Below are 18187 nucleotides of genomic sequence, written 5' to 3'. Positions count from 1 at the left end.
TTTTGTTCTATCCTTTGATTCTACAAATTTTAAACATATCAAAATAAATAAAATCACACAAATAAAATTCGAAGAGACGTAATTTTATTTATCAAGATAGTGCAGGTACAATTCTGTTCCTATTCGAGGACCGTCAGTGACGTGTTTCTCGAACTAGAATAATTTCATTTAAACTCGAATATTCCATCAATTTGAAAAATATTCAGGATCTTGATCTCTTTATGAAATTTTCGATATGAAAGAGAATTTAGTACCCTTTGTATAAACATAAGGTTGAGTATCTTCCAAAAATCCTAATTTAAGTTGAACACAATTTGTAGAGTCCAACTCGAATTGAAGCGTCTTGTAGAGTCTCAGAGGCCTAAATCTCATGAAATCATGTCAAAAAAATAGAGATTTTAGCTAAGTCGATGTTTTATGTTGTAACATGTCCTTTTTTCCTTTTCAGTTTATGTTGGAGTATGGCTACTATATATATACATTTTTTTTCCACACTTCAATTTGCTCATTGGGTTGTTTGTTTTGTACTTACCGAACATCATTTTGATAAATTATGCTTAAACATACGACCATAACAATAAAAATAACATATTCCTTTGTGGGTTAAATAGATTCTTTCTAATATACGTTCGGTTCAAAAGAAAAATTTTCAATCGAGGTCAAGGTTGAGATTCTAACGATCATAGTGGTCCTTGATCTAACTACGAATTGGCTGGGTATAGGAGCTCAGGCCTTGAAAATCTGCATATCGCCACAAACAAAGCCAAGAAAATTTTCAAATAGTTATATAAATTGTTCATATTGTATATGTTCACTTGTAATTTTAAGTCGATATCTGAAAGTTCTTAATCATATTTATCATATTTTAAACCATTATATTACTATTTTTGTATTTACAATACCAATTATTTTTGTGAAAACTTGCATCAAATAGGTTTCGTGGTGTAGTTGGTTATCACGTCAGTCTAACACACTGAAGGTCTCCGGTTCGAGTCCGGGCGAAGCCAATTTTTGCACATTTTTTTTTGTCTATTCCAACCCCTAAGCTTTGTCTTATTGTCAATTGAACTCCCTTCTTTATTAAAAAGATGACAAAAATGGTAGTAACCCCTTTTTTTCAGTTTTTTTCCTTGTCTTTCTCTCAAGTCAAGCAGCAGCCTTAACCCCTTTTCCTTCTTGTTCATCCCACTAGTGGCTAGTTACCGTTTCAAGCTTATTCTTACCCAAAAATACAATAAAAAAAGAATCTTTAGCAAGGAAGGTTCTCTTTTTTTTTTCTGTAAGTATTTCTGGTGTGCCACTTCTTGGTGTATATAGTTGATTTTTTATGATATACTGAAGATGGGTGTGGTTAATTTTTTTTATACTGCTATTGGGTTGCTTTGAACTGTTTTTTGTTGAGTTGACAGGCTATTAAAAATAATTTTTTTATTTATCTTTTTCAAATTTTACTTTGTGAGATTATATTGGATTGTTGTTTTACTTTGATTGGTTGTGGTTTATTTATTAGGTGTATTTCGTAAAGATTCTCCTTTTCACTTATAGTTACCATTCCAAGCAAAATATTTTTAGTGTGGTTATTGGTAAAGCTTCTGTTTTTCCTCCTTTTGTCTTGTTTCTAGTGTGCCACTACCTCTGTATGTAAGTCTTCTTGAAAGTTGAAACGGAGAGTGTGTAATTTTCAACCTTCTGAATTCTATTTTGTCTGGTCTATTGGTCAGGTTCTGTAAAGATTCTGTTTTTTGCTGAGTTTGTTCAATTAATTTCTGTTGTCTTTTAGCAAAAGAGTTCGCTCTAGTTCTTTCTGGTGTGCCACTGCTTTTTTAATGTGTTCTTTTGAAAACTGAAGGTGGTTCTAGCCAATTTATATAGAATTTGTTGAACCCAACTAGTTCAAGATTGACTGATTGAGACATAGTTGTTTAGGTCTATTCTATTAATCAGTTTTTTGGTCTAATAATTCTGTTTTCCTTGTGTTTGTATTATTAGGTCTCTTGTCTAGGTACAGGTGCTGTTTTTCCTTAATGGGGTTTTTTTGGTGTGCCATTGTCCTTGTATGTGTATGCTTCTGAGACTGAAAGTGGGTGCAGTTAGAAATTCTGCAATGTTACTGGGTTTGGGTATATTTATCAGGTTTCTAGTGTAGTGCTTCTGTTTTCTCTGTTTTGCTAATATTTCACTTTACTTAGTTAATGTTTTCTCGAAAGCTTAGTAAGTTTCTTCAATATCATCGATGAATTTTGGTACCAGAATTGTGTTATCAAGAGTTTGACTGCTAGTACTTGTTGGTTCTTGTTAACCTCAATAGTTTTTTAGGGTATGATTTATAGGTTTTTTTATACTACTGGGGAACTTCTCTTTTTTGCTCAGTATTTGTTTGTTATGGTTAGAGTATTCATTGGAGTGTTAAAGCTTACTGCTTTGTTTGTTGTTATTGCAATTTCCATTACGTTTTGAAGATAGTTTACCTGCTAACTCCCAATAGTATAGGTACAGTTAGCTCCTTCCACCAAGCCCTAGCAAATTGGAAAAGAATCACCAAGTGTTTTTTTCTCTGCTCGTGTTGAACCCTAGTCTCCAAGGTATGCACCCACCCCATTGACAATTAGGATGCACCTTTGGGTAATTATATAAGCTTGAGTGTACATATTACATCACTTTCTTCTCTAAGTCGGTCCTTGTGCAATCTTTGTTACACGTTCAAGACAAAGTATTCTAAATGGGCAGGCATCAAATGATGCGACAAGTATTCTAACGGTGGACTGTTAAGTCTGTTTATGACTTTGTTTCTGTGACTCTTGTGATAACTATTTTAACTATGAGAATGTTGGCTGATAGACAGGACTTGTGAAAATTCTACATGGGAAAATAATTGTTGAACATAAAGTCTGTCAGTCTGTATTAACTATCCAACCGTTTGTACAAAGAAGTGTCTTTGTTCACCAATACATCGTAATCACAGAATATGGACTCTTCGGTATGTTATGGAGAGAAAAGTATAGAAGAGCAAATGCACTTCTTCAAACTATAAACTAAGTACTTAGCTTGCTTTGAGGGTTGATTTAATTCTCAACTGTTATAGCTGATGTGTACTATGTTGGATCAAAGTAGCTTTATGTTCTTGTTTCAAGAAGCTCTTTTAATGTGGTATTCTTGATCCTGGTCTTCTTTTTGAATTTATATGTTGCCTTACTGGCTGTTACCATTCATTTCTTTTTGTGCCTGTAAAATACTAACTGCCCATCTCTTCTTTTGCGTTTCTGCAGTGAATTGTCCCTCTTCATACAGACGGAGAAGGTAATGTGTTGGGAAATAAGACATATACTTGGATAACTAACATCTGCAAGATGGGTGGTTGCTGTTGCTCTTCAAGGAAGCCTCCCCAGCTTCATGGAACACAAGTATTTTACTATGTTAGTAATCTGTTCCAATCACTCTACACATGGAAACATGCAACTAGCTTAAGCGCTTTCAATTTTGTCCTATTAATTCATTTACTTTCTGTAACCTTGTGTTATTTGCTCTAGTCTGTGTAAATAGTATCATATTTCTTAAAATGGTAGTTCATTGAATTGGAAGTGGAATCCCTGCTCAGGCAGTTTCTTATTGCCTTTATGGTGCTTAGTCCGATTGACTTGACGTGAGATTTCACATTTTTCAGTGGAAAAAAACTCCTTTTTACTGTTTGATTGGTTTATCACTAGTATTGCATTGCTACAGCTCATACATTCTGCGATTAAGCTTCACCTAAAGAGATTTACCAATTTTTTCTAAGGAGAAGCTTAAATATTGGGATCAGTTCATGGTTCCTTATAAACCTTAACACAGTGCATGTCTTTCAGGATAATACTCAAACTTGTAGGAAAAAGAACACAACGTATTTTGTATATACTAACTGTACACTTCTAAAGTCATGTCAATCAGTTTTACTACTCATGTCCTATGTAGACGGACTGGCACTTTGTTTGTTCATGATGTATTTTCTAATCTTTTGTTATGACATTCTTTTAGTCTCAAACTCATACAACAGACTTATGATCTTCTTTCTGCAGTTTCCACCAGCTTCTGAAGAGTATGAGTCCCTGACATCTGATGATAGTGCTGCTATTGCATTTACCTCTGAGCTCCTGGATGATTTAAATGTAGATAGATCAACACCCGACACTTACCGCTCTCCCCCTGCACCAATTCCATTTGAAGTAGATTTGGGGCATCCACAGTCAAGAGGAGGTTCCCAGTTCATAGATGAAACAGTACTTCAACATAGCTATGAGATAACTACTTGTAAAGATATTAAGTTTTCTGATCGCAAAGCTGAAACAGAGTCTCTTCTTGCCTCCCTAAAGAAAACAGGGATTGACCTTGTAAAATCTAATCCATCTATTATTAAATCATCAGAAGAAGAGGATGTTTGTCCTACTTGTCTTGAAGGTATACACATGAACATCATTCAAGGGGTGACTTCAAGTTTATCCCTCCTCTCTATGTTTTTCTTGTTTATCTGCTATATAATCCCCCTGCGCTGAAGTTTGAATGTCTATATTTTGCACTTGTTTTGCAGAATATGACGTCGACAATCCAAGAATAGTCTCAAAATGTAACCACCATTTTCATCTTTCATGCATTCTTGAGTGGATGGAAAGAAGTCAAACATGCCCAATATGCGATCAGGTCTACTTTGTTTTCCTTTTCTACCGCTCCCCCCTCAATTCCTTTTTCTATCTTCCTTTGTTTGTGTCATCAGTTTTCCAAGAAGGTTTTGGTATATTCATTTTATTGCTCTTCATTATCATCGCCATTTGACAACAAACCACGTTCAAGCTCCTTTGATATCTTTAATGTCTTGATTATAAAATCTGAATCATCTTGGTTGCTGAGATTCATAAAGTGAGCGAGGCTGTTGATTTTCTTGATGCAGGAAATGGTATACGAAGCTCTATGAAAACTAATCAAAAGTTCCTTAGCTGCTGGTCATCAACACCTGTCTATACAAGCAAGCATAGCCACATGAGGCTGTTGTTTTTCACTTGGCGGCTTGGCCTGTATTCACTTGTTCACTCATGAAAGTGTAAATTCTCTATGTATATGAAGCTTATGTTAGTAGATCCCGCCCTTGATGAAGATGCGAGTTGCATATATATGCTGATGGGAGCTAATTTGCAGGCGAAGAACAAAAAAAGAAGTTGTAGTTTTGCATTTGGTGCCTGGAAGATTAAATTCTGAAAACGCGTCTTTTTGGTCATGATTCTTCTGAGTTCCAAGTGTTGTACAGTGAACCCTTTTGGTGGTTGTAATTTTATGTTCAATTGCTGTACAGATTCTTCTGTCAAAGATTATGGCAATGGCAATGGCATAGTCCTTAAAGTTTCATAGACTCATTTCAATTGCTTTGGCCATCTCCTTCCATTATCTTAATGTGCATTTCTGATTCGATTGCATAAGCCCTAGTTTCGACTGAATATTACCAAGTGAATCGTCCCAACTTTACTCTTGTTGACTTAAACCATCAACCTTAAGTCGGCGGTGGAAAGAGTGTTTACCATCTTAGCAACTCTCTAGTCCGTAAGTCTTGTAATTAAAGATTGACAATCATAATATTGCACTACCTATGAGTCAAGTCGGTTATATGAATTTTTATATTTTAGCTACAACATATGGTATGTGTTTAATATCTGCTTAGTTGAGGTGTGCATAAGACGATCAAAATATCATCCAGGGGTGGACCCACATGGTGTCCGGACCCACATGGTGTCCGCCGGGTGCTCGAGCACCCATTAACTTCGTTACAAAATATATATATCTATGTAGAAATCGATAGATATTTGTATAAAATTAACATAGAGCACCCAATAAATAAATCATATAGTTGGCCCAATGGTTCTAGGATGGGTACTTAAAACTCTTTTGGTTCGAATCTCATTGTTAACACATATTTTTTACCTACAAACGAATTATCATCAATGTAAAATGAATCTTAAGCTGATATGAGTTTTACCTCAAAAATAATATTAGTCGGTATATAGTGTAATTATTGGGAATTTATTACAATTTACAACCACATAATTGGTGTCTCAAAGCTGTAACCCAAACATTTCTATGGTAAAATCTGATGCTAATTTTTTAAATATTTATTATTTATATGTGAGTTTAAGTTTTAACTTGATTTCGTAAGAAATTGCTTTTTTTTTTTCCAATACACAAAATTTGAATTCATAATATATGATAAAGTCTATGTTTGTTAACCCTACGAAAATCATATTAAAAATAGACGCTAACACGCCTAGGGGAAAAGGATTAATAAATGTTTCACATCATAATAAATTATTGCATCTACAAGTTATTGGAAGTGTTAAAATAATATAGTGAAGAAACACATTAGTCAAAGGATTTCACCAACTTCCATTACCTAATTGTTATAGCCAGCTACAATTTTATATTTATACTATATAATAAAATAAATATATAAAAGGAATATAAAAAAAGTTTTGTTTAGTGCTTAAATCAAAAGACATGTACTATACTTCAATTTTACAAATTTTGTGTTAGACTTGACATATTCTATATTTATTATCAATTTTAAATATAATGAATTTTATATTTTAATAAATATATTAAAAAATGATTATACTTAATAATAAAAATATATTTTAAATTAATAAATAAATTATCTCTTAATTTTTTAAGCTAAATAAATAAAAACAAAACATTTATTTTTAGTACTTGAAGAAATTAAAGTTAACTGAGGAAGTAGTATATTGGAAAGTGAGTCAATAGTTACAACAAAAATTATATATATTTCTGTAACATAGAATATAATATGACTTTTAACTTTTCAAGAAATGTTTTAATTATATCATATTAACATTTTATATGTGAAGAAATATTTAAAAGAAATATAAATAATTTCCTTCATATAGATATTAGTAGTCAAAGTTCTAACATTGTATGATTAATTAGTTCAATTTATACTTGTATCATTTTTATACTTATTCAATTGTATAGGTAATTATTTACTTGGATACAATATATTAATAATCTATCTATAACTATTATATATCGTACCTAAACACAAAAAAATAATCTAAAATATTTAACAAATACCATAATATATTTGTAATTTAAATATAATAATTCAATAGATATCGTAACATAAAAAATTGATACACAAAAAAGTCTTTGCTTCATGGGGTCCTCTTATTTAACCTTACACTCTTGACTTCATTATATAATTTATTAGATAAATAAATTATAATATACACTATGTCAATTTCATACCAAACTAAGTTGCTATGCAAATTACATGCTAATCGTAAATAACATTTTATTTTTGTAACTATATGTATAAATATAGTAGTCAATCAATTTGACAGGATAAAATGGAGTTCAACAATAATATCGCTTCATATTATGTTGCAAATGTAAATATTTCTATATACATTAAGAGTTTTAAATTTAATTGTAAAAACACTTAGGACTATAATAAGGAAAATGCATAATTATCCCTCAACCTATTACCAAAATTTTAGAGATACACTTATACTATAATAAGATTCTATTTTCTATTCCTATTCGGCCTATGTAGCACTAATTTGAAAAAAAATCAATTAATATTGGACTCACAAAATAATACCACATAGGTCAAAAAGAGATAAAAAATTATTAATAAAATAAATTCAGAGAATGTAAATATGTCTTTGAAATTTTAGACAGAAGTACTCGTACATTATCCCTATTATTTAATATATTCCTCTGGTGAGTGGACTTTAAGATCTTTTTGTCTGCCACCATATCTCTTTTTCCACGGCAAAACTTTTCAACTCAAAATCTTCTAAAATGACAACATTACCCTCAACCAGCTCAATCATCCCACCGTCGTACTTTTTCTTTTTCCAATTCATCCCTAAAAAAATCAAAATTTTCTCTATCCTAATATCACATGAGTTATAGTATAGTTTAAATTTTGAAAGTTAAATAAATATAGTTTTAGCTTAATTTTATTTATATATTCTTTAAATAAGTTAAATTATAATTAATTCTTCTGATTTATATAATTTCTATATAGATATATAAATTGTTGCTAAAAAGATAAAAACTTTAAAAAAAAAAATTTGTTAAAGAAACGATCAAAATAAAAAAACTTAACTCTTAAAATTCAGATTATCACACGTCATACAAATTAAAATAAGAAAATATTAATAATTTTACTTCAAACTTCTCAATTACTTTTAATATGACTATATAAATTTGTATAATTTTTTTAAAAAACTTCTTTTTATTCTAAAATTATAAATTTAATCAAAATATCTTGATATAAATCGAAGCGGAAGTTAGAATAATCAAGATTCCTTAGAGGGGAACAAGGCTATAACAGTAAATTGGACATGTATACCTTTATATCTCGTCCGTGTGTGGCAGCTTTTTAGCAGATATTAGGACAAACATCACCAGAATTTTCCAAACACTGAAATTTCTCAAAAACCGTACAAATATTCTCTTAAATTTTTCAATGTTTCCTTAAAAACCAAAATCATTTTTCTTAAGCTAAGCAAAATTCATCACCATGATTCCACAGAAAGTGATTCTCATGTTACTTATCATCATTATTTCTATGGCATTTGAGGTCAGTTCAGAAACAGCAAAATCAAGAATGCAAAATGTAACCACTGAAGAGTCTTTTTCAGCTGAAAGAAAGTTGGGATCTTTGAAAAGGAGCATAAAGTTTGAATCTTTGAACAAATCTAGAGTTTTACTAAGTGGGAACTTCACTGTTTTGAGTGAAAACAAGACATTTGAAGTGGGGTTTTTCAAGACTAATGATGAAAGTAAATGGTATTTAGGGATTTGGTTTGCTTCAATTCCTACCCCTACTTATGTTTGGGTTGCTAATCGTGAAAAACCCATCAAGAATCCATTTTTAGCTACTTTGGAGATTAGTGAGGATGGGAGATTAGTTTTGAAGGAAGGTTCAAGAACCATTGTATGGGAGACAACCAATTTGGAGAAAGCTAGTGATGTGAAGCTTTTGGACCAAGGGAATTTGGTTCTTGTTTCTAATGAAGGTGTTTTGGTATGGGAAAGTTTTGATTTTCCTACAGATACATGGCTTCCTGGGATGAACTTGACTGCAAAAAAATGGCTGACATCTTGGAGAAGTACTAATGATCCATCACCTGGAAGGTACTCTTTAAGGCTACAACCACATAGTTATGGTGAGATAGTTCTTTTTTATAATGGTACTTATCCATATTGGTCCACTGGCAAATGGAGTGAAAATGCATTTGTTGATGTACCAGAAATGACTGTTCCTTACATTTACAAGTTCAATTTTGAATCACCTTTTACCCCTATGGCATCATTTGGATACTCAGAGGTGACATTAGAGGATGGAACGCCTCCTCCTTTAACTAGATTCATGGTTGATTTCACTGGACAGGTTAAACAGTTCACTTGGATCCAACAGGCGCAAAGTTGGAACATGTTTTGGTCACAGCCAGAGAATATGTGTGGTACTTATGGTCTTTGTGGGAATTTGGGGTTTTGTAATAGTAAGTCACTGAATCCATGTAAGTGTTTACCAGGGTTCACCCCTTTGGATGGTGATTCATGGGATGCAGGGGATTTTTCGGGTGGCTGTCGCCGCGAGAGTAATGAAGTTTGTGGTGAGAATGATAGGTTTGAGGAGGTTGGAATGGTTGGATATGATGGAGCAAGGGTAGTTTCAGTTTCTGGAACTAGAAATGAATGTGAGAGAGAATGTCTAGGTAATTGTTCTTGTATTGGTTTGTATCACAATGAGAGGACTAATTTGTGCAAGAGTTTATATGGGTCATTGCTCAATCTTAGGAATCTTACTTCTGATGGCACTGTTGAGGATAAGCTATTTGTTAGAGTTCAAGGAGGAGGAAATACTCGAAAGAATCAGATTCAAGTCAGATTACTTGTGATCGAAATGATCTGTGGATTTGTGGTAATTCTGTCAGTTGGGATTGGGACTTTCTTGCTATTTAGGAGGAGAAGAGTAAGGAGGACGAAAAAAGATGAGGAAGATGTATTTCCTATAATGAATTTGAAGGTATTTTCATACAAAGAGCTTAGTGCTGCAACAAAGGGATTCTCAGAGAAGCTTGGTCATGGTGGTTTTGGAACCGTGTTCCTAGGGGAGCTATCAGATTCTTCACTCGTAGCTGTGAAGAGACTTGAAAGAGCTGGTGGCGGTGAAAAGGAATTCCGAGCTGAGGTATGCACAATAGGGAACATTCAGCATGTTAATTTAGTGAGATTGAGGGGATTTTGCACTGAAAATTCTCATAGGCTTCTTGTTTATGAGTACATGTCAAAGGGTCCTCTTAGCGCATATTTAAGGAGAGATGGTCAGAATCTAAGTTGGGATGTTAGATTCCGAATTGCTGTAGGGACAGCAAGAGGTATCACTTATTTACACGAAGAGTGTCGCAATTGTATAATACATTGTGACATTAAACCAGAGAATATTCTGCTAGATGAAGATTTTTCAGCAAAGGTTTCTGATTTTGGACTTGCAAAGCTCCTTGGTAGGGACTTTAGTAGAGTGTTGGCAACCATGAGGGGTACCTGGGGCTATGTTGCACCCGAGTGGATCTCTGGTTTAGCGATCACTACGAAAGCTGATGTATATAGCTATGGCATGACATTATTGGAACTGATAGGTGGTCGACGCAATGTAGAGTCACCACCTTCAGCTAAAGGTGAAGAGGGCGGCACAGAGGAGAAGTGGTTTTTCCCACCATGGGCAGCACGCCAAATAGTAGAAGGAAACATTGCTGCAGTCATGGATGAAAGACTACATGGAACATACAATCTCACAGAGGCAGAACGTGTGGGATTGATAGCGATTTGGTGCATTCAAGATGATGAATCAACGAGGCCTTCCATGGGAATGGTGGTGAAAATGTTGGAAGGAGTAGTCGAGGTGACAATGCCTCAACCTCCTAAGCTGCTCCAAGCATTAGTATCTGGCGAATCATTCCATGGGGTAGGAGTTGATTCAAGTAATGGGACATCACGAGACGGAGGTTTCAGCTCGGGTTATAATCCTCAACATTCAATATATTCAAAAAACTCTCAAGCTTCACTTTAGGTCTGCTTCTCAAATCTCAACTAATATGCAAGTTGATTTTCCCCAGCTTCATTAAATTTAGAGTTCCTTTTTGTTGTCTTCAAAAATCCCACTGAGAATTAGTAGCAAAATGCTCATCATGGTATTTTGTAAAATGTATTTCATGAATATAGAAAATCTTGTTTACTTTGCTTAAAAATTGTCACCTTTTTTTAATAAAGTGCAAAGAACAAAAGCAAAACAAAACAGAACATTTTACTTTGCAGAATTGTATGAATGGGTCTGAGGTGCGGGGTGGAGCTAGTAAATTACACTATTGATGTATGGTTAAAATTATCTTTTACGTATATATAGTAGACTTATATTTACATTGAACCCTTTAACTTCTTTTTATGTTTACTTCTTCATATTTTGAACTCCTTAATGAAAATCGTGACTTGCATAGGGTTATAGGAGAGGCATCCTAACCTTAGAATGAGACAATAGTTGAAAATATAAAAAATTATAATGACGGAATCATTTAGTGGATATATTTTTATTTGTAGATATTTCGTATAGTGAACTTAAAATGAGATATAGGGGTATAATATAAAACATTAAAACATTATTTAATACTGAGATTATTTCTTTTAGTATGATAAACCAAATGACTAATAAGAATATACTCTCTACCTAATTTAATTGGAGAGTTAATTTTATATTTTATAAATGAGTGTAACGTTTGTACCTGCCCAATTATAACCACACTTTACTTTCCTCAGTTTAATTTACATAACTGTCTTGACTACAACAATAACAACTAACCACTTGTCAATACTTTCCTCTTTTGTAGCTAAATAATATAACAGAAATTGAAACAAGAAAGACCATATACACTCACACAAACAAGCAACAGAAAAAGGAGAAATGTTTTCCTAACTTGTCAACTTTAGTAACAAAATTTTCCCAAAATTATTTTTTTCGAAAGAGTGTAAAGATTGAGGGGGGTAAAGAATATGGTCAAAAGAGAGCAGAGGTAGACAACTCTGCACTCTCATCAAAGAAGTTTGTTACCTTGGAAATGGAGACACCTGGCGGTTCGGGTGGGGAGGTGCCGATATATGGGGGCTCCTCGTCTATGGAGCCGACTGAGTTACACTCTGCTCCATCTACCATGTTGGCGGATTATCCGCCAGTGCAAGGATTTCAAGATTTGAAGAACTTGGTTAGCATGGAATCTGGGAAGTTATGGACTATTGCAGGTCCCATAGCCTTTAATATTCTGTGTAATTATGGGATTAATTCTTTCACAAGTATATTTGTTGGACATATTGGTGATGTAGAACTCTCTGCCGTTGCCATTTCTTTATCGGTTATAGCAAATTTCTCATTCGGATTCTTGGTTAGGTTCTTTTTTGTTCTTCCTTATTCTCTCAAAGTTCTGTTCTTTTTAATATCATGTTATATTGGCACTGAGTATTCATTTAGCCGACCCCAACTTGTCGTCGATTGTAAAATGTAATACATCAAAGATATGTTGGATTTTGTCAGACTCTTTGATGAGACTTATGACTATAGATCACAGATAGTTTATTATGAAACAGAACTAGGATTTTTGATTGTCAAATGATATGAAGTCTTTAAAAGGTTAGAATAAGCATGCTTTTAGGTTATTGGTTGTGTTAGTGTTCTAATTTTTTTATCTTCTTTTTTTTTGATGGATTATCAGTTAGGCATGGGTAGTGCACTTGAGACACTTTGCGGACAAGCATTTGGTGCAGGCCAAATAGAATTGTTAGGAGTGTACTTGCAAAGGTCATGGATAATACTTGTTGCGTCTTGCTTCTGCATAATGCCACTCTACATCTTCTCCACGCCGATACTGAAGTTGTTAGGCCAAAGAGATGACATAGCAGAGTTAGCTGGAAAGTTTTCGATACAAATCATACCTCAAATGTTCTCCCTGGCTATCAACTTCCCAACCCAAAAGTTCTTGCAAGCACAAAGCAATGTCACGATCCTGGCATGGGTTGGGTTCATGGCTTTAGCCATGCATATCGGGGTGCTCTTTCTTTTTATCAAAGTTTTCCGATGGGGCGTTACTGGTGCTGCTGCAGCCTATGATGTTTCTGCTTGGGCTATTGCACTGGCTCAAGTGGTTTATATTGTTGGCTGGTGCAAAGATAGTTGGAAGGGGTTGTCTTGGTTGGCCTTGAAGGATCTTTGGCCCTTCGTAAAGCTTTCTGTTGCATCAGCAGTGATGATTTGCTTGGAAATTTGGTATTTTATGACTATAATTGTTCTAACTGGTCATCTCGAGGATCCTGTCATCGCTGTTGGATCTCTTTCTATCTGGTACAATCTTGCAAATATGCACTTACCCTTTACAATGTGTTCACAATTGTTCTGCTTTCAAACTTAGATTCTTTATTCATTGTTTCAGTATGAATCTTAATGGATGGGAAGGCATGTTGTTCATTGGAATTAATGCAGCAATAAGGTATACTACTACTCTACTAGTTATAGAAGGCAATTGTCAGTGCACAAAAGTTAAAACTCTTGCGATTAGTGTAACTGCTAACGGTTGTTTTCATTTGTTGATATTTCAGTGTTCGCGTTTCCAATGAGCTTGGATCAGGCCATCCTAGGGCTGCAAAGTATTCCGTATTCGTCACAGTAGCTGAATCTCTCATGATTGGGATATTCTGCATGGTACTAATCATATTAACAAAGGACCATTTTGCATTGCTTTTCACAAGTAGTGAGAAAATGCAAAAAGCTGTTTCTAAGTTGGCATATCTTCTTGCTGTTACAATGCTGCTTAATAGTGTTCAGCCAGTTATATCAGGTACCAAAATTCTTATCCACACACACATCAGTTGATGTGCGTACTATTTGGTACGAATATATGTTGCTCGGACTCTTCAAAAAATGTCAATGGATGTGTGTCGGATTCTCGATATGTAGAGTATTGTTGAAGAATCCACGCAATCAAAAAGTGAAGAGTACGTGCAACTTTAGGTACAAACTCAAAGAATAAATTAGATTGTTTTTAATATTGAAGGTGTTGCTGTTGGAGGAGGATGGCAAGCTCTAGTGGCATACATTAATTTGGCTTGCTACTATGTCATTGGCCTCCCACTTGGATTCCTATTAGGCTATAAAACAAGTTTAGGAGTTCAGGTAACTTAAACATAAATCTTTTTACTAGTATTAATTTAGCTCCGGTTTGACCATAGATTTTACTACTTGATCTCAATTGGACATCTATGGACTTCAATTTTGAATCTGCACAATTACCTAAATTTATATAAAGTTGAACATATAGGCACATTTGCGTCCTATATGGCATTATGCAAATCAGTTTGGGTGTGTCTCACGTGAATTGGCACATAGGACACTATCTACTTGTTCAACTTTATACAAGTTTAAGTGTCTATTTCTGCACGTTCAAAGTTGAAGGGCAACTGAAGTCAAGTTAAGGAACGCATATGTATAATTTTGAACATTATTTGTTCATGAAATTTGGTCAGTTTTCTAAAAAAAATTCTATTAAGCTAGTTTTTGGATGAAATTTCACGTCTACTCGCAAAACAAATAAAATGCATGTCCAAACATAACTTCAAATTGCCAAAAACTATTTTTTAACACCACTTCTAAAACTCGTTCTTTTTTTTTCAAGTTTCAACTAAATGTATGGTCAAAACTCGAACACTAGCTTGAGTTTGAGTTTTAGGAGGGAACTTTGAAATAACGATAAAGTTATTCCGAGTAAACTATTGATGTTTGTGTTTGGATAAATTGTCTACATTTTCGCTTTTCATTTTATATTTTCTCTTTTCTGTAGGGAATATGGATGGGCATGATTTTTGGAACTTTTTTGCAAACAATAATTCTCTGTGTTATAGTATACAAAACCAATTGGAACGAAGAGGTAATTTTATTTTCTTCGTTAAGATAGTAATTACATATTCTAGAAGTAATCTTTTTATTTTATTTCATTTTACAAATTTGAAGTAAGGTTTTATTGGTTTTTTTATTGTAAAATAATAAAACCATTTTGTTTTTTTATTTCAGGTGGCACAAGCATCAGAAAGAATGAAAAAATGGAGTGGAATATCTGAAGAATCAGATATTAAATAAAATTCATATCAAATTTAGAAAATTATATTATTCGGAATAGAAGATTGACATGAGAAATCGATGTTTTTTGTATTAATTGTTTGCGATAGATACATTAAAGATAATTTTAACCTTTTTATTTTTGTTCTTTAGGTGTAATAGATGAAAATGTTAATGTAAAGCTAGATTTAATTTCATTTCTTTTTTTTGTTTAATTAAGGGTGAGATAGTTTGATTTACGTAAAATTCTTCCTATTCGAAATATCGTTTTAGCTTTAATAAATTCGATAGATTTATAGATTTTTATAGTAAAGGCACAACTTAATTGTGTACACTATTCCTTTTGGTAAGCAAATAGTCAAATATAAGTCATAGTAGATATAATTTCATTTTTATTATCATCTTTTTTACTTTCTTTAAATAATTATAAAAAGTAAATAAATGAAGATTTACTGATAAGCTCTTAGCTAAATTATCTTTTATAATATCACTTCTTCAAGATAGATTTTAGAATTAAGAAATTTGTTTCCATGATTATGACACTCTCTGTCCTAATATATAATATGAGTTAGTTTGACTTGATACGAAGTTTAGGAAGAAATGAAGATTTTTGAAATTTATGGTTTAATATAAGTTATAAATATATGTGTGACTAGAAATCATTTCATTGAGGGTAAATGAGCATTTTAAGGTTAAATCATTAGTAAACATAGAAATGTGTCATTATATTGGAACTGATTAAAAAGGAAAGTAAATCGTATAAAGTGGGACAGATAAAGTAATATATTTTTAAGTTAAAAACAAAGCACAATAATATGATAGTTTTCCTTTTTTCCCTTCTTTTTTAAAGAAATGAGATAAATGATTATTTTTTAACTCGTTTTGATTTTTTTCAAGAAGAAGTAGAAATGATTTCGCCATTTTATTGAACAATTTAAGGATTTTACAAATATTTTCATAATTAAATTGATTATTACCATTTATTGTAGTCATTTTCCAATATATTTTTCATTAAATACATTGATTCAAAAGGTGATGTATTAAAATAAAATTTATTCTTTTAATTGTTCCTTAAGAGATGTATCATATCGATGTTGGACAAGTGAAAATGGACAGAAGGAGTAGTTTCCTTACTTAACACATTAAGAATGATTAATGATCTTGTAGGATTTGCGGTATCAAGGCCTCATTGATTTTGCATGATTTGCGTGTTCGTGTAAAGAACTATTTTCAATCAATTTTTAATCCTTCAAAGCTATTTACAATCAATTTTAAATCAGTCGAAACTAGTTTCAACGAGTATACTATTTTCAATCAATATCAAAGTTTATTCCACTTTTTAACTACATCAAACAACAACTTCTTTCTGAACACCAATATAAATATTACTGACGAAACATATTAGATTAGTGAGAATAAAATCATATTTTGAAATATATTATTTATGGGATATTTCGATGGAAGAAAAATTCTTAGCAAATTCTATCATATTCCAAATAAAAGTACTTTCAAACAAGAAGGTCATTGAATTGAAAGTGTTTTTGAAACACAACACCAAAAGAAGAAAAAAGAAACATCAACATCATAAAGTTGAACAAGTTTATAAACAGTCAAAAGGATTGAGTAAATATGTATGTATTTTGAAAATTTTTGTGTCCATTAAATATGTCAATTTTCGATGAATTTTTCATCATGCAAATTTTTGCACGACAATTATTGCTAAACTTACAAAAAATAATTTAAACTTGAGTAGTAACTTAAATTGGGATTCCAAAATCAAGTATATATGCACTTTCACCTATTCTGAAGGTCTTTCAAAGAAAACTCCAAACTTGTTAAATTCAAAATTTTATATTCAATAAATTTTTGTGTCCACTAAATATGTCAATTTTCGACGAATTTTTCATCACGCAAATTTTTGCACAACAATTATTGACTAAACTTACAAAAAAAATTTAAACTTGAGTAGTAACTTAAATTGGGATTCCAAAATAAAGTATATATGCACTTTCACCTGTTCTGAAGGTCTTTCAAAGAAAACTCCAAATTTGTTAATTCAGAATTTTATATTCAATAAATTTGTATCTTTGGATACAGATTTTGCACGTTAAGTCAGAATTCGAATGAAAATTTCAAAATGAACTATATGTGCAATTTTACCCATTTAGAAAGTCTTTCAAAGAAAATATCAAGCATCTTAAAGCCCATGAAAGCACCGTATTGAAGTGGTCCAATCCATTTCGTAGTTAACTCTAGTATTTCTATATAATACAAAATTATAGTTAACTCTAGTATCCCTAAAACAAATTATCATCATACCCAATTCCATAGAAAATGATAAGCATGTTAAAACCCGTAAAGTTTCATATTGAATCGATCGAATTCATTTTAACGACTCTATATATTACAAAATCCTAGTTACTTTTATTATCCCTTGAAAAATCATTCCCCTAAAGCATTAGTGACCTAAAGCAAATTGGAGGCCTAAATATTAATTATTTTATTTTATCTGAGATTCAATAATTTTTTTTTAACAGGATAATTGATAAATTAATGCTCATAAACCCTCTTTTTTGGACTAACATTTATATTATATATTCATTATCAAATATCAAAATTTGGAATCGAAAACATAAATTCAACATTTACTTGTTGGTCGAGAAGAGTAGTCCTCAATGATCTTAATGTCGGATCCGATGTGTATCCATGTTATTCTATTTTAAAAGTCCTTGGCTTTCCATTGTTTCTCCTTGAACCATGACGAGCATAAGGAAAGGCTCGAAAAACTAAGTTGTTCTTCGATAATTTTATCTTCAAAAAATTCTTCAGAAATTGAAACTAAATGCTCAAAGTTATATACCAAAATATTTTTTGATATCGTGGTCTTAAACATATTATATGAAAATTAAATTTAAAAGTTGATCCATGAAAAAAATATTCTGTAATGTTTTGAAACAAACCGATTAGTATATATATATATATATATATATA

The 18187-nt window shown here is 32.3% G+C and overlaps 3 protein-coding genes and 1 non-coding gene across 9 annotated transcripts; all 4 read left to right on the top strand.

Annotated features, from left to right (window-relative positions):
• The first annotated feature begins 933 nt into the window (after window positions 1–933).
• On the top strand, window positions 934–1007 carry TRNAV-AAC. Its single transcript has one exon. It is a non-coding gene; the product is annotated as a tRNA-Val (tRNA).
• Window positions 1008–1106: 99 nt separating this feature from the next.
• Window positions 1107–5378, top strand: LOC107012546 (probable E3 ubiquitin-protein ligase RHB1A). 6 transcript variants are annotated; one of them, XM_015212418.2, is made up of 5 exons: window positions 1107–1279; window positions 3267–3413; window positions 4053–4431; window positions 4562–4671; window positions 4919–5378. In XM_015212418.2, the coding sequence occupies exons 2-5, from the start codon at window positions 3348–3350 to the stop codon at window positions 4940–4942; spliced, it is 579 nt and encodes a 192-aa protein (XP_015067904.1). In that variant the 5' UTR covers window positions 1107–1279; window positions 3267–3347; the 3' UTR covers window positions 4943–5378. The 6 variants fall into 6 exon arrangements, with proteins under 6 accessions (XP_015067904.1, XP_015067912.1, XP_027772055.1 ...); XM_015212426.2 differs by lacking the exon at window positions 1107–1279 and adding an exon at window positions 1546–1641; XM_027916254.1 differs by lacking the exon at window positions 1107–1279 and adding an exon at window positions 1566–1583.
• A 3040-nt stretch (window positions 5379–8418) lies between these two features.
• Window positions 8419–12931, top strand: LOC107008336 (G-type lectin S-receptor-like serine/threonine-protein kinase SD2-2). Its single transcript, XM_015207327.2, has 2 exons — window positions 8419–11116; window positions 12804–12931. The coding sequence occupies exon 1, from the start codon at window positions 8561–8563 to the stop codon at window positions 11114–11116; it is 2556 nt and encodes an 851-aa protein (XP_015062813.1). The 5' UTR covers window positions 8419–8560; the 3' UTR covers window positions 12804–12931.
• On the top strand, window positions 11823–15458 carry LOC107008337 (protein DETOXIFICATION 34). The gene is made up of 7 exons (XM_015207328.2): window positions 11823–12476; window positions 12804–13429; window positions 13518–13574; window positions 13684–13922; window positions 14139–14257; window positions 14922–15008; window positions 15152–15458. The coding sequence occupies exons 1-7, from the start codon at window positions 12156–12158 to the stop codon at window positions 15215–15217; spliced, it is 1515 nt and encodes a 504-aa protein (XP_015062814.1). The 5' UTR covers window positions 11823–12155; the 3' UTR covers window positions 15218–15458.
• Window positions 15459–18187: the final 2729 nt, after the last annotated feature.

This window comes from Solanum pennellii, chromosome 1 (assembly GCF_001406875.1).
Source record: "Solanum pennellii chromosome 1, SPENNV200".
Classification (NCBI taxonomy): Eukaryota; Viridiplantae; Streptophyta; class Magnoliopsida; order Solanales; family Solanaceae; genus Solanum; species Solanum pennellii.
The sequence above is the reverse complement of the archived record's forward strand: the minus strand, read 5'-3'. Positions and strand labels throughout refer to the sequence as shown.

Excerpts from the sequence above, each read along its gene's own strand:
- LOC107008337 (XM_015207328.2), top strand. The coding sequence starts at position 12,156 with ATGGAGACACCTGGCGGTTCGGGTGGGGAGGTGCCGATATATGGGGGC. Across the intron at positions 13,430-13,517 it reads GTTGGATCTCTTTCTATCTG|TATGAATCTTAATGGATGGG; the intron begins GTACAATCTTGC and ends TCATTGTTTCAG. Across the intron at positions 14,258-14,921 it reads AAACAAGTTTAGGAGTTCAG|GGAATATGGATGGGCATGAT; the intron begins GTAACTTAAACA and ends TCTTTTCTGTAG.
- LOC107012546 (XM_015212418.2), top strand. The coding sequence starts at position 3,348 with ATGGGTGGTTGCTGTTGCTCTTCAAGGAAGCCTCCCCAGCTTCATGGA. Across the intron at positions 3,414-4,052 it reads GAACACAAGTATTTTACTAT|TTTCCACCAGCTTCTGAAGA; the intron begins GTTAGTAATCTG and ends TTCTTTCTGCAG. Across the intron at positions 4,672-4,918 it reads CATGCCCAATATGCGATCAG|GAAATGGTATACGAAGCTCT; the intron begins GTCTACTTTGTT and ends TTCTTGATGCAG.
- LOC107008336 (XM_015207327.2), top strand. The coding sequence starts at position 8,561 with ATGATTCCACAGAAAGTGATTCTCATGTTACTTATCATCATTATTTCT.